Source organism: Coffea eugenioides, chromosome 6, assembly GCF_003713205.1.
Source record: "Coffea eugenioides isolate CCC68of chromosome 6, Ceug_1.0, whole genome shotgun sequence".
Taxonomy (NCBI): Eukaryota; Viridiplantae; Streptophyta; class Magnoliopsida; order Gentianales; family Rubiaceae; genus Coffea; species Coffea eugenioides.
The window spans coordinates 48,228,848-48,245,230 of record NC_040040.1 but is presented as its reverse complement, the minus strand read 5'-3'; the positions used below and the strand labels follow the sequence as shown (position 1 = coordinate 48,245,230).

General features: G+C 36.3%; 2 protein-coding genes across 2 annotated transcripts; both read left to right on the top strand.

Annotated features, from left to right (window-relative positions):
- The first annotated feature begins 758 nt into the window (after positions 1–758).
- Positions 759–2,051, top strand: LOC113775415 (cytochrome c-type biogenesis protein CcmE homolog, mitochondrial-like). The gene has a single exon (XM_027320276.1). It carries the CDS (start codon positions 837–839, stop codon positions 1,701–1,703), a length of 867 nt encoding a protein of 288 aa, XP_027176077.1. The 5' UTR covers positions 759–836; the 3' UTR covers positions 1,704–2,051.
- A 7,226-nt stretch (positions 2,052–9,277) lies between these two features.
- LOC113776388 (putative clathrin assembly protein At5g57200) lies at positions 9,278–15,428 on the top strand. The gene is made up of 15 exons (XM_027321531.1): positions 9,278–9,358; positions 9,528–9,597; positions 9,867–9,964; positions 10,444–10,582; positions 10,730–10,857; positions 10,943–11,035; positions 11,233–11,283; positions 11,701–11,766; positions 11,856–11,921; positions 12,041–12,121; positions 12,200–12,280; positions 13,152–13,319; positions 13,405–13,483; positions 14,370–14,488; positions 15,036–15,428. The coding sequence occupies exons 1-15, from the start codon at positions 9,278–9,280 to the stop codon at positions 15,426–15,428; spliced, it is 1,713 nt and encodes a 570-aa protein (XP_027177332.1).
- Positions 15,429–16,383: the final 955 nt, after the last annotated feature.

Sequence of the window (16,383 nt, the reverse complement as noted above, 5' to 3'; positions counted from 1 at the left end):
AGAGTTCACGGAGATGATAGAACATATGGATGGATCATAATATTAAAAACAATCACTTCAATTTTTATTATAATCTTTTATGTATTACTTGTTTGAAATTCAAGAATAACTTTTTATAAATAAAAAGTAAAAGAATTATAAAATAACATTATCTATGACTTTGGGCTAACATTTTTTTTGTTTGTCGGCTTTCTACACTATGAGGAGGGGGAGAGCACCCATCTGAATTTTTTAAATAAAATCACATTTAATTGTGGTAAATTAGTGAGGGAGACAAGGTTTGAACCCTTGTCACCCACCCCACCAAGTCTTAATGCATTGATGGAACTGGTGGTTAACTTTGGGCTAACTACTTTTCACAAAAGAGGGTGGTATTTAGATTCATCTGGGTTTGAGACGTAACCCGACTCGTCCAGTAGCCTAGTCGACTGTTCATTCAATCTGATCAGACAATTCGAGTTAGGTTCCAAAACCTTGGCCAGGAGGTATGCTCTGCCCATTTTTTGGCGGGGGAAGAAAAATTCCCTTCCCCCAACCTCCCCTCCCCAGCCCCGTCTTTGCCCATCGGGCAATCGCTGCCGCCTGTTGTTGTCATCCCTATAGGTGCTCGGACAAAAGGCCTGAAATGCAATTTCAAAATTGGGTATCATTCCATAAATTGACAAACCTCAGGGCCAAAAACATAAATTTCCATACTTAATCGAGTATAAAACTATCGCAGCTTTAATTTTTGTAACCGGTCCCCTTTGTATTGCCCGTTTGCCCCTCTCTTTTCTGGAGAGACTTCTCATTTTTCGCTAATAAAACCCCAAAAATATAAATAAATAAAGATCCAAATGTACTCCCGAGTAGCCTCCCATCTCCTCCACCGCCTCCGGCCAGCAGCCACGACAACCACTACCTTCCTCCGCCACCACAATTATCCCAACTCTTTCAGCACGACCACCACCTTCTTCTCGAAATCTCACCCAATATTCTCCCTCTATCCCCCAAGCCACTACAACCTCTCCCCGAACCTCCGCTTCTTCTCCACCAGGCCAGCTCGACCTGTTCGTCCAAACCGACCCGACATCGGAGCCCGAGCCCGACAGCTCCAAACCCGCCGGCTATGGACTTATGCCCTGACCTTCAGCTGCATCGCGGGGTTTATAGTCATCGTCCTCAACCAATTTCAAGACCAGCTCGTCTTCTACGTCACCCCAACCGATGCCCTAGCGAAATATTCTCAAAACCCTTCAAAATCCAAGTTCCGCCTTGGCGGGCTCGTTCTGGAGGGCAGTTTGACGCAGATTCCGTCGTCGCCGGAGATGGAGTTCGTGATCACGGACTTAATGACGGATATTTTGGTGAAGTTCGAGGGTTCGTTGCCGGATTTGTTCCGGGAAGGGCATTCGGTTGTGGTGGAAGGGTTTATTAGGCCGTTTCCGGAGAAAGAGAAGGATGAAGATGTTTCCAGGGAGGGAAGTAGTAGTAGTAGTAGTATTCACGGGAAGGCGTTTATGGTTTCGGAGAAAGCTAGAAGTGGGGAATGTTATTTTAAGGCCACTGAGGTTTTGGCTAAGCATGATGAGAAGTATATGCCTCCAGAAGTGGCGACGGCAATCGAGAAGAATAAGAAGGTTTTGATTCAGGAGCAACAGCAGCAGCAAGAATCTGAGGGGAAAGGAGCTGGAGATGGGGCTGTTGGAACGGCAAAGGTTTAGGGGAATTGGTAATGATTTTGATTTTGGATTATTTTTTGCTGTTGTGGAATCCACAGTTTTGTTATATGACCAATATACTTTTGAGTGTATTTATTTGTAGTATTGTTATTCGTTAAAGGTACAATCAGGTAAAAGGAAGAGTCGGCGAAGTAGAGAGGGATATAGGAAAACAGAGAGGCAAATGATTAAAGGTTTAGGTTTACATTTTTGTGGTAGAAAATGACAATTTAATGGTGATAGTGGAATTGCAGTGACAGGTCCAGGGATGATTGGGTTCCTGTGGATCCTGAGTTTTGATACTAATGAATAAATGACGCACTCTTGGTTCGGTTTTGCATTTGATTTCAAGTATGTTTGGCTGGCAGTATTCTTTAGATTGTGATGAATTCCGTTGTCTGGTCCAAGTGTTATGAATCTAATGCTTGTTTCAAATTTCAACACAGCTTTGAGTGAAATTCAGTCTATTTTATGTTACTAGTGTGTATATTTTAATTTGCAAATACACCCGTTTGAAGCTTTTTCTACAATATTTTGGTGTATTTTTTTTAAAGGAGTGAAATGAAGAGGTAGGTGCAAACTTGCTGATAAAAGGAGAGTATCAAGTATGAAAATATATTGATGAGGTTAATTTGTCTCGTAAATATTTGGACTGTCTCTGAATTTACCATGTGTTTAGAAGGATATTATCTTTAAATCTTATATTGACTGTAAATGTGTCATGATGACTGCGAAACTTACATGAACTTGTTAAATATGCAACAATGAAGTTGTTGACATGGTGAATGGAATGGAAAGTGCATTCTTTTCCCAGTCAATTTTGACAAAAGTCAGTCTTCTGGGTTCTATATTCGACTCCAGTTTTTGAATTTTGGAGTGAGCTCCCTTTCATTTTGTAGGCATGTGTTGGAACTTTAAAACTAGGGAGACTCTTACAAATGTTTTTATCTCAGAGTTGGTTCTTCGTTGGTTTTTTGGTTCTGACGTTTTGATAAATGATTACTGGCCTTCATCAGAAGGATTTCTCAAAATAGTCTAGAATCTGCCATAGTTCAGATAGACATAAAAGTTGCTAGTCTTGTTTGAAATTTGATAGTCATCCTTATGTTAAAATTTAGTGAATTACACATTGAGTTTTGGTGTAGTAAGTCAATGAAGCAACCACCTTAATTCTAGATTCTCCTCTGTAACATTTACATGAATTGAAGTGAATATAGAATGGATTGGGATGACAATTGACAGCTATCAATCAAATATAGACTTCCATAGTTTTAGTGCTGCAGATATAGTGCATCATGGTAGTAAGATTAAGAAATTCAAATTTTATATAAAAAGGAGCTCCAGGAAATATCAATTGCCATATTCTCTTTTGGACTTTCCAGGTTTAAACGCTTCCAAAGCTCTTGGCAAGTTTCAGATGACCTGAACGTAGTCGATTTGTCTGATATAGGGTTTAAGTATTAAGCAAATCAGGTAGTGCATCCTAATGTGGAACCTAAAATAATCCACGGGCTACTTCCATCTCAGTTGAAACGGTTCTCTATCTTTGATTTAAGTAGTGTACTAGAATACTATTTTGCTTTTGCATCCTACTGGATGGATATGTTAGATTCATAGGGGTTACAGTGAAGCTTAATAAAACTTATTGAAGGTTTTAAGATAATAAGCTAGATTATGGTGGAACTAATTGGATACCCTGGGCACTTTTGATGTCAAGCCAAAATGAACATACCCAGAAAACTTTCCCTTATTGAACTTTATCTTTTGTAACTTTAATTTCTTAAGTGGAATGTTTTATGTTGAGAACTGATGTAGGCACAAGTTTTATCCAGAAACATCGAGAACTTTCTCCATCAAGATGTTGGGAAGTAGGAAAAGGACTTTTTAGCTGTGTCCCCTAATTTAGTTTCAAGCTGGAGGAATGGAACTTAGAGCAGGGGAATGTGGACCAGTTGTAGCATTTTCTTTTCTTAGCAGCCAGGAACATCATGTTCGGGAAAAACTCTCTCACATTCATTTTTTTTTTCTGGATTTCAATTAGGATAGCTTGTTCAGAGTAAAAATCTCAATTAATTTCAACATGCTTTTGATCTGACGAAAAAGCTGATATCTACAGAAAATGACTGAAACTGATGGTCTACGGTTATCGAAATTGGACATGAATTCTTAATGAAAGCATGGAATTTCTTATGTTACCAAGAAACTGGAGTCAATGAAAAATTTAATGTACAGCAAAGATGGATGTAGCATTATTTTGATTTTGTCATTGTTCTCCCCTTTAATGCCCCCTTGCGAGTTAGCTGCTTTAGTAGTAACGGTTAAGAATAGTTGTATATAATGGACAGATTTATTTCCATGCGTCCTTTTTAACAGAAAATGGGTCATGGTTTTTTTTTCTTTTATTCTTTAGTGGAAACTTGGCCATTTCACATATTTAACACATGAGAGCTGTAGATTATCTTCAATTTTTCCCAGAAAGGGATGCACTCTTGTCTCTCTCTCTCTCTCTCTCTCTCTCTCTCTCTCTCTCTCTCTCTCTCTCTCTCTCTCTCTCTCTCTCTAATGTTTATCTGGTTAGTATATCTTTGAGGCGTGGTGGTCACTTGATTGTTGCATCTGTGAAACATAAAGTGCCTGGATCACTCATTTATCGATCTATCTTGTAAAGTCCCTTCTGACCTGCATTTCTGGACTTAACCACATGCCATTTTTGGTGTGATGAAATGGTTACATGCTTCCTCTTTCTCTAATTGGAAAATTAGATAATGACTACTATTTCTGTAGTATTGGATAGCTAACGGTGCTTCTTACACCTCATGGAATTACTATTTGAACCTCATCTGATACTCCAAGTTAGCAAGTTAAAACTGTATGTCTGATTCTGATGATAATCCTATTATAAATCTAGTTTGATATGAATATCTGATGATAAATGCGTGCCATATTTGGAGGCGTGAAATGTTTATGTGTCTCTTCTTTATCTAGTTGGAAAATTGGATAATGCCTACTATTTCTGTAGTATTGTATAGCTAATGGCACTCCTTACCCTTCAGAGAATTACTGTTTAAACCTCTTCTATACTCCTAGTTAGCAAGTTAAATTGTAGCCTATTTCTGAATATGCTATGATAAGTTATCGAATTCATATTGAATAGAATGTGGTTGTGAATGGCATACAATAGGGAAATGCATGCTACCCTCAACAATTATCCTGTGATTGTTGTTAGTCTATATGTTTAATCTTTTGCTCATATTCATGAGCTTTGAAGATGACTGATGAACCTAGAACGTTTGCCTGTTACAGATGCATATCCTGTCACTTATAAATCATCTTACCCAGAAAAGGAAAAGAGCATTTCCGCAATCAGGGACATGAACAGACAGTCAACCATTTTTGTGTCTATACTTCTTAGGTACATTTTCAAAAAAATTTCTGAAAGATGGTTTAGGAAAAGGGGGGGGGGGGGGGGGAGGGGGGGCAGTAACTTGGACAATAGAATGATCCAAATGATAGCTGAAGTTATACAATCTTGAAATGTGGATGAGAAAGGACATTTTGGTTGAGTTTCTCAAACTGAATTTCCCAACCAACTTGACAAATAATTTCTATGTGAAAGTTTCTTTCTCATGGTAGAATCTCTCTCAACTGCTCAAGTTAAGAAGCCCACATATGATGGATAAAGTAAGGCCATTAGATTTAGGCATGAATATCATGTTGATGGTCTTATAGCCATCATTACCTTGGCATTTATGCTTGAGGTTTAGGTCTTACATATTTTAAACCGTGTGCTTTTGCTTCCTTATTTTCCTCCTTTACTCGTTAGTCTTCTCTTCAGCATCCATCAATTTAGTTAACTACTTTAAATTTTTTCCCCTGCTAATTAAAGAGTGAAAATAAAAATAACAATAACAAGTCAAGCAACACCAATGAATATGTTTAATGGGATGCAGATAATGTCAATTAATTCAAGCCATTAGGAAATGGTTTGTAAACCAAGACTGGATAATTTCCTTTTAGCGATATTAGGGAGATATAAAATGTTCTTTTTATGTAGTTTTGAGCAGAGATAGGGGAGCGAAAATATGTCCTATTGCAAAAGTTGGTTCTGGATTGTGTCATTATTTTGGTCTATTGCTGTTTACATAAGTGAGTCAGAAACTGTGGTATCTTTCTGGGTAGAGATTACATTTGATGGTAGTATGAGCTATTTAATTCAGTTCAAATCTACCTTGTGGGATTAGTGCCATTGTTCTACTGCTTCGTTGCTGTAGGTTTAGTTACTGTGCTTATAAAGGTGTCACAAGTGTTTGTAATGCCTCTGGCAAATTGGCAGTAATACTTTTATGTCCTCTTCTATATGTTATTTATTTGAATCATGTTCTTGCTTCCCCTTAATCTATTACCCAGTCAAATTAATTCTGGCCACTTTCATCTCCTAAAGCTGACTGATACAAGTGGAAAGACAGAAAAGGTGCATAACTTATGATTCATTTATGTTGGTATATTGTTAATGCTTGTTATTGAAGATTTTTTATGTTTTGTCATCATCGTGCTACCAAACTCTGAGGTGAATGTCATTCGTAGTGCATTATTTAGTGTGAATGTCATTCTTATCATGCTGAGTATTCTTGGCTGGCATGATCTCAAATCACCAAACTCTGAAATGAAAAGTGAATCTCTATTCTTGTCTTTCAATGTAAACCAGGCGCTTTGATCCTTCTTGCTGTTAATTTGTTTCGTTTCAAAATGTGTTGCATCTTTCTTCTTTGGTTGAATGGGTTATGGAAATTACTTGCTCTCCGCCTACACCTCAACCTCTGGCCATTTTGTCTAATCGTAGAAGGCACATCCAACTTTCTTGGATATCTCTTCATACTGTTAAACAAGCTTCACGAAATTTGAACTTGTTTAGCTGCTCTTTGCATTAGATGTGAATACAGGTAAAGAACCTGCCAGAACAAGCTTTGCAGTCAAAGGCGGCAGTTCTGAAATTTCCTTAGGTTTATGTTCACACTAGCCCGTCGTTATCTATCATATATTGGTATATTTTTAACTTCGAAAGCATTAGTCATGGTTTTGTATATTGTAATGTTGGCATAACAAAAAGAATAGCCATTCACTTGTCAGACAGCATCATCAACTTGGAGGAGGGGCTGGAACGGTTGTCAGAGCAATTGTTCCGGAACGTGTAACACCATTTGCACACGGTGTAACATCATCTGTATAAGGTGTAACAATAGAACAACAGCGAGTAACACTAGAACAACATTTTTGTGGGTCTCACACGGCGTGAAAATCGAGTTACAAGAAGTGATTTGAGCCGCATAAATTTTTTTGGCCTAATCACTTTGCACACGGTGTAACATCATTTGTACAAGGTGTAACATCATCTGTACAAGGTGTAACAATAGAATAATAGCGAGTAATATTAAAACATATTTTTGTGGATTCCACACGGCATGAAAATCGAGTTACAAGGAGTGATCTGAGCCGCACAAATTTTTTTGGCCTAATCATGGCCGTGAACCTTTCCGAACGGTTGTCTCCTGCCCCAGATCCCATCAACTTAAGTATTTGCAGCGGACAAAGAGTACAGGTTAATGGAGGATGCAGAATCTAAGATAAACAGGATTTTTATTTATTTTTTATATTAAGTTGGATTTGATACTTCTCAGGAAGTACTCTGACACAATCTTTAGATTTTTTTCGCTGCAGGTGAGGTTTGAATCTTCATCAACAACTCAAGGAGGGACTTAAGCCCCTCCCTAGTGGCCAGGGAGCCATTGGCCTAGTGGTAATACTTCTCTTATTCCGTTGGAGTTGATCTTCCAAAGTGTACAAGTTTTTGTAGGCACAAACTGTGAAAGAGAAATACTAGTTAACCTGAAGTTTGAGAATGACAGAGGAAGGCTGCAGCAGAAGGAATGGAGCAAAGTAAACAAATCCGGTGCAACTTAGAAAACATAATAGTAGCTATGATTAGAAGAAAGAACCAAAGTTGCAACAAGAAGAGAGGTCATGATAAAAATTAAAGAAGCAAAATAATAATAGTAAGATAAAGAAAGATTTGAAAAAATATTACTGGGGATGTTGCACTTACTAGAAATGAATTTAGTTGAGACAAAACCTCAACGGTGTATTATGTAATAAATCCATTTTTATAATGCAAAGCTCAAATAAATCAAATCCGAGATTTTACAGATCAATGCACATAACCCTGTTGGAAGTGGCCTTTGAAATCAACACCGTCCTTCGGAACAGTTAATTAAGAGAACAATTTTATAAAATTAAAGTGAACTGTGTTTAACCCAGAAAACGGTTAAGAATTAATGTATATCATTTTTTCCTTCTTTCTTGTTGAGAAGAAAGGATGTATATATCTGAAGTGAATCATTCAAAATATTTTTGACATTTTGTCAAAATGAATTTTTCCATTCTTCAATTTTAAAATATTAGTTTTACGTCCCTACAAATTCAAGTTAGCAAAATTTTATTCCGATTTAAGTTTTCAATCATTTTTTAGCTTGAAATCACTATGTGATCCACATGCTGTTTTTTTTTTTTTTTGTACAAAAGATCAAATCTCATTTTTTTAAAGTCAAGATTGAGTATGACTTGGATTAGATCCCAATTTTTACGAGAAAAATAAATATGATTCATGTTAGATTTTAATTTTTTTAGGGGCAAAAATGAATATGGATTAGGTCATTTGTTTAACTATAAATGAGATTTAACCTTTTTGTTGAAAAAAAAAGGCCATATATGGATTATGTGATGAAAAAAGGCCTAGATTCAAACTAAATTTTACCGACTTGATTTTGTAAAGAATGTAAAATTACTATTTTAAAAGTGAAGGACAAAAAAATTTATTTGGAGAAATGTGAGGAGCATTTTAAAATAATTTTCCCTATCTTGACCAACTTTTTGCATAATACAGGGGTAGTAATTAAAGACACGTTGATTTGAGCTGGTATTAAACAATTCAAAAGCATGCCACAAGATTGTCAAAAAAATCAAAATTTAAACCAAATTGTTGGTATGATCGAGTATGTAGGATGGTTCCTTATCATATTTTTCATAATAAAAAGTATATCTATCTCAAATTTTTTATGCAATATGGACATAATAATTTTTTCCTTACTATTCATCTAAATGAAATTTTTCTATTTTTAGCCACACAGACCGAGGTCCTAATTCCGCCATTAACACAAAAGCATCCTAATCTCAATTTCTATACATTATTTTGGAACCTAAAACAAATCCCAATATATAACCCAAAGTTCCAAATCTAAAGTTGGTAACCTCAAATAACCAGCAAACGCCCAACATTGTCCTTATACAACTGTCCCTTCAACTAATATGTGTGAAATATCCAAAAAGGAAACTGGAAAGAAGGAAGGGAAAAGAGAGAGATAGAGAGAGAGGGTGGTTGGTATTTTGTTGTTGAATTCAACACGAAGAATACGAATATATGAACACATGCAATCTCTCTCTTTCTCATGTACTTTTTTCTGGATTCATGATCATATAGGTGTTGTATAATTAGCTATAGCAAGATTTTATATGCTACCAAATAAATGGAAAGCTTTAGAAAAGCCTATGGGGCGCTTAAGGATTCCACAAAAGTTGGCCTAGCTAAGGTCAATAGCGATTTCAAGGTTTGTGTACAAATTTGAAACCTTTCCTACATTGAAAAAGAAATGTTTGTGCATTGATATACATTTTTATAACATGAAATTCTTGATTTGCATTTCCCATGCAAATTTGCCTGTTGTTGATACATGAGTTTTATTTGATTTGAGGTATGATTTCTGCTTTCGATGGTAGGATTTGGATATTGCGATTGTCAAGGCTACAAACCATGTTGAATATCCACCAAAGGAACGTCATGTTAGAAGTGAGTTTATATGATTCAACTGTCTTGCAATTTTTCTTTTTTTTTTTTTAGAAATAAATTCATGGGGTTTTGGGGAATGCAATCCTTCTTGCTCCCCCTTCTATATGAGATAGATGGTACAAGTTTCATGCAGGTTTCATCTGCGGCAGCATTTTCCATAGGTGGAAAACATGGCCTGAATTTACTAACTTTGCTATAGACTACAATGTATATCCATGCTCTTGGCTTCTTTGGTATTCTCATGATTGTTCCTGTTTTGCTTTTCTTAGAAATATTTTTTGCAACATCCGTGGCACGCCCAAGAGCAGATGTTGCCTACTGCATTCATGCTCTTTCTAGGAGATTGGCGAAGACTAAGAACTGGATTGTAAGTTTTTCTTTGCTCATCTTTTGATTCTTGTGCTTATCTCTCTCCTTGTTTTCCCCAAAACCCTTCTTGCCGCAGTAACCCAACTCCCACTTCCATATTGAGATGCTGCTGCACTTCACATAGATATAAATCTAAGGCACTTTCATCTTCCTAGGCCTAACAGTGAATATAGAAGTCCTGGCATGTTTACTAATCCTTCTGAATCATGTGACAAACCATCTTAACATGGTAAGGCTTTGTGAATAAGGAAATAAAGGATTGAAAAATGCCAGCTTTTATTGGACTAAAGACTTCTCTGCAACGATCCCGTTGTATATTTCAACATCTGAAACTGCATTTCACGGTCACTCTAAATTAATAAATATAATGTATGTCATCAAAAGAGGGTTATCTAATCATGGCTTGCTTGATTTAACTCCATTTTTAGGTGTTTGAAATGCACTGAAAATTGTAATTTTGAAACTGTTGAATTTCAGGTTGCTATAAAGACACTGATAGTTATTCACAGGACATTGAGAGAGGGTGATCCCACATTTAGAGAGGAATTACTGAACTACTCACATAGAGGACATATTTTTCAGTTATCAAACTTCAAGGATGATTCTAGCCCTCTCGGTATATCAGTTCTTCTTGCTGCTACGTTTCTTTATTTCCCGTTTCCTTCTGTCCTTTTTACTTTTGATGACCAAAGAGAGAGTCTTAGAAACTTTTAATTACTAAGATTAAAGTGCATTTGCTTACATACCCATATTACTCATGCAGCTTGGGATTGCTCTGCGTGGGTGAGGACATATGCTCTCTTTCTGGAGGAAAGACTTGAGTGCTTTAGAGCCTTAAAATATGATATCGAGGCAGAGCGTTTGACAAAAACATCTGCAGGAACATCCAAGGTGCTTGCCCTTGTATCCTAAGATTAGCTGAGAGTTTTACCATGACTCTCATATTAAAATTTTGTTTTAAGTTTTGTTTTGTCAGGTGCACAGTAGAACACGGCTTTTGAGTGGTGAAGAGCTGTTGGAGCAGCTCCCTGCACTACAGCAGCTTCTCTTCCGCCTAGTCTGCTGCCAGGTAATACTGTCAAAATCTCTCTCTCTCTCTCTCTCTCTCTCTCTCTCTATATATATATATATATATATATTTGCAACCCTTGTTGTGTTACTGTCTTGGCTTTTCAAGGAACCGTTTTGGGGGCAGCCTGAAAACCATAGTAGAATTAGCTGTTGGTCCATTTCCTTGACGACAATTTATCTTTTGTGCTTTGGCAGCCTGAAGGAGCGGCTTGCTTCAACTATCTAGTTCAGTATGCATTGGCTCTGGTATGCACAAGAACTTGTTCTGTTATTAACCATACTTTAGAACTAGATTATGTAATTGCAAAAGCATTGATTAACAGGGGAAAGTAAGACTCTCTGCAACTTAAACATCTCACTTGCCAGAGATGAAAAAGCGGTTCTTTTATTGGAGAAGCAACATGAAAAATTAACTAGTTTGCTTCTCATGCGTCATGCTTCCATAGTCTCAAATGGCTGATTTTTGGTAGGATTATCTTAAATGTGTGATATACTCGGCGTGATAGATATCAATGATCAACTAGTTTCAAGATGATGAGCTATTTATTGTTTTAATGTTCATATGTTGTCAAATGGTTGCATCTGTAACTTAACACTATTGCCTGAGTTTGTCGCAGAAGATAATGTTCTGACTCTGAATCTGTTAACTTGTTGATTGTATAGGTACTAAAGGAGAGCTTCAAAATTTACTGTGCTGTTAATGATGGAATCATTAATCTTGTCGACCTGGTATGAAATTTTCTTCTGGTTCTTCACACTGTCAACAATGATAAATGCTACCTGTAGATAATGAGGTCTACGTTTTTGTTGTGCTGCAGTTCTTTGATATGCCTAAATATGATGCAGTTAAAGCTCTTAATATATATAAAAAGGCTGGGCAACAGGTTCACAACCATTCATTCTTGAATCTCAGGGAATTGCAACATAACTTGAACTTGCCTTTCTTTTTTTCATGATAGCTAATATGAGAGTTTCTGCTACATTTTCATTGTTTCATATGCAGGCTGAAAATCTAGCTGAGTTTTATGACTTCTGCAGAAGCTTGGATCTTGCTCGAACTTTCCAATTTCCAATACTAAGACAGGTTTATTTTGTTAATTCATTCGAAATCTTCACCCCAATAAATTCAAACTGTTGTAGTCACTCTTCCCATAATTTACAGCCTCCTCCTTCATTCCTTGCAACCATGGAGGAATATATAAGGGAAGCACCACAGATTGGTTCTTTATCAAACAGGAGGCTGGTAAGAGACATTAAGATTTTCATATAATGTTGATGCCTTGGATCTGCACAAATCTGAAATCTTCTCAACATAGCCATGCTGTTCCATAACTTGCTTAGATAATCATTCTTCATTTGCCATTATGACTGCAATGTCTCTGGATTAATTTATTCTGTACTTGCCAAGGTCATTTGACTTAGTAGTTGACATCAAAGAACATCTTTTGTACATGTATTTCCACCTGGCATCACATGGCTAGAAAAATTGACTTCTCTGCACTTTTCAGTACTGCAGTGCAAATCTTATGCATTACACAGGAAGCAAACAAAGGACCATTTTTCATCTCACTTTTGCTGTTTAGAAGTTATTTTGTTTCTAAGTTTGGATTGTAACTTGAGAATCTCAGAAAATCATCTCAGTTTGAACTATTTGTGACCGAAGGGAACATTAAGTTTTGTTCACTGTGGCTGTGTGACATCTTCGAAGAACCAGTCCTGATTTATGCAATAGTTCCACATCCCTTTTCGTTACCCAAGTTTTCATATTTGCTAGGTGAAAATGTGAAGGTTCATTGAGCAAAAGTTGAGGGAAATACTTTGATTTTTTATGTACATCTACCATGACAATAGTGTGTGCTGAGTGCTCTACCAGTCTACAAAAACTCGGGTCTACTTGAGGAAACATATTTATGCCACTTTTCCATTATTAAAAGAAGACATAAGGGCAGTATAGATCAACGTTGTTATGCATTGAAAGGACAAACAGCATTGTTTTTGTCTCACTGGATGATTCGGAAGTCATAATTCAGGAGTGTACCCTTTTCTTTATAAATCAAATGCACAAGATTATTGATAATTTTCGTGGACTAAAAATTTGTCATTTTTGCTAATAGGAGTATCAGGAGACAAATGAAGAACCAGAAAAACCTGCAGAGCCTATACCTGAAGAACCTGAAGAAAAGGTTGAAGATGAAAAGGAACAGATTGATGAAGGACCTCAGTTGAAAAAAGAAGAGGAAGACCCACCATTGATATCAGCCGAAGAACCTGCAGATCTGCTTGTAAGCTTTACTATTCTTTGAAATGCGCTTTGTGCTGGGCTGTGTTAGAGAATTATCATGCATTTATGCATGTTTTTTAATACAGGGTCTGAATGATGAAGTAAATCCAAAGGCAGCAGAATTAGAGGAAAGTAATGCACTAGCTCTTGCCATTATTCAACCTGGTAAGATAAACTTGTTCTTATTATCATATCATATATCAATAATTTATCCGTAGAGTTCATTGACGAGGTCTGCTGATTGTTATTCTAAGATGATAGAGAAATTAACAGGAACTAAACACATGAATATTATGTTTAAGCACCTGCTCTAATTCTCTAAAGAAGACGAGCACTGCAACTGGTCATTGTGAGAACTACGAACATTTGATTTAGGGCAAATTACACTTTATCCCCCCGGTAGTTTAGTGTTTTCTTACATAACCCCCTATGATTACATAACTCCTTCATGGTTTGGATTAAAGTGTCAAAATAACGGAAATAATCATTCGCAACGGATTCGCCTAAAATGTCAAAAATACCCTTATGTAAAATTGAAAATTATTTATTAACCAAGAGGGAGGGTTATGTGTATATTTTGAAAATTATAAGGGGAATATATGGTAAAGCATTAAACCAAAAGGGGGTTATTTGGTAAAATACTATACATGGTTAGTGTGTCGTGTATTTATAAGGGTAATTTCAATATTTTTAAAAGTTCCATTACGAATGACCATTTCGATCACTTTGACATTTTAATCCAAACTATAAGGGGGTTATGTATAGTTTTTGAAATTATAGGAGAGCTATGTAGAAAAATACTAAATCACAGGCGAATAAAATGTAATTGGCCTTTGATTTATCAAAAGATCTCTTTAATTCAAGTTACCCTTGCCACTTCCTTTTCTTGTCTTAATTGGCACAGTGATTAGTACCTGAAGCCAATAATCCAATCGTACTGGTAGGGGTATATTTATTGATAATGAAGTGCTCTTTTATGAAGTGCTCTTTATTGAACATTGGTTGCTCTGGATTTCAATTCAATTGAATGATGAGTTTGAAAAATTCACAGGTAATGATCCTTCATCAAGTAATTATGCCCTGACTGAAATAGGCCAAACTTCAGGCTGGGAACTGGCACTGGTTACTGCTCCAAGCAACCATACTAGCAAACCACCTGAAAGGAAAATGGTATGTTTTCTGTCCTCCAATCTAAATGTTTGTTCATGTTATGCAATGGCTTATTAAAATCAAAATATTTGTCAAGTTATTATATAGCCAGATATTAGATTGTCTTAACTTCTGTAATAAGTAATTATTCTTCTGCTGCTAATGAGCAATTATTCTTGTGCTGCTGAATTTTCTATATAAACATTGTTTTATCTCAAGAATATGGACGGACCTAGCATGAGTAGACCTGAAAATTTTATATGCTGCTATGATGATAAAGCCTGCATAAAAACCTTCTTTTCCATTATCTGCTGATTCTTACGAGAATGGGACTGTGAATTCTTCATTCTAGCCCTTAAAGTGTTGTCTTGATTACAATACAGAGATCAAGTCTCTTTTTCTGTACCTCAGAAGCTCTTTTCTGTTCTTCTCATTGCTCTAGTTCATGGTACATCATAATCATGTAAATCAGATTGACAACTTGCACAGAAGCTACAGTTTGGCCAGAGATGAAGCATTGCAATCCCTTTACCTGTTTTCACACCTTGATTTTTGTTCCTCCTACCAGGCAGGGGGATTTGACAGTCTACTACTTGATAGCTTGTATGAAGATGAAGCTGCCAGGAGACAACTACAGCTGCAGAATGCCGGTTACAATGCAGGCTATGGATATCAAATGACAGCACAAAGTCCACTTGATCAGCATGACCCCTTTGCAATGTCAAATGCCATAGCACCTCCAACCAACGTGCAGATGGCGCTGATGTCCCAACAAGAGCAAATGATGATGCAGCAGCAGCAGATGCAACAACAAAACATGATGATGGTTCCTCACCAATATCCAACTCAATATTCACAACAACAGCAAGTGCCATATATGGCGTCTGCTAATCCTTTCGGAGATCCCTTCGGCTATCCACAGAATGCAACACCACAACAGGGAAACCATACATTAATCTAAAATTAACAGCCTCCTAATTCTTTTTCTTCACTGTTTTTTGCCTTTTTGTTAGTTGAATCATCTTACTTGTTACATCCTGTAAAGTGACAAGTACACCTGTTGTATTTTATATGCCACTACTGTATTTGACATAGTAATTGTCACAAATTGCCTTCTATGGAATGCTGCATAGAAACTGGTTCCTGAGTCTGGACTGATAAGGAGAAACATTTAGTTCAAATTTTGTTTTCTTTTTTCAACTTTCGGATTTTGTTTCAGAAACTCTATCTTCTCTGTTTTCTCTGTGGTTAAGTAACAATTTGAGGTCTCAGTTCTTTGTTTCTCACACAACATCAGCTCACAGATGTATTTCTCGTTTTATCCAAGTTTTTGTAGTTAAACTTAGATTAAAAAAAAATGGGAATAATAGTAAACAAAACAAAGATTGCACAGCACACAGAGCAAAGCTCTAACTCCTAGTAACCAGTAAAAATCATAATAGTTGACAATATATATATATATATATGTGTGTGTGTGTGTGTGTTGTAACTGCAAAAATTTTAAAAAATTTTCCTAGTATGATTTCCACTAAATAAAAAGTTAGGAACTTGCACAAAATTTGTTTGTATAGCAACAAGATATTTCAATGACTGTTCATTTAATTAAATGGAAGATGCTGTAGAATTAATTAAACATTTTTTGCACCTTAGCATTAATTGCAAAATGGCAAAGATATTCTGAGATAGAATATATGTAGATAACCAATACTTTGCTTATCTTAAGAATAAATGAATGTAGATGGCTAATATTATAGTATTTATTAGCCATTGCAAAACGAATATGAATAGAAAGTAGCTGAAAAAAATCCTCCCTCTTTGGTACTTTAAGTTTTATCTTTTGCATCAGGGAGGGCTTTTGGAGGTTTAATGTTCAAATTCTGCACGTCAGAAGGATTTAAAAAATTTTATAAATGAAG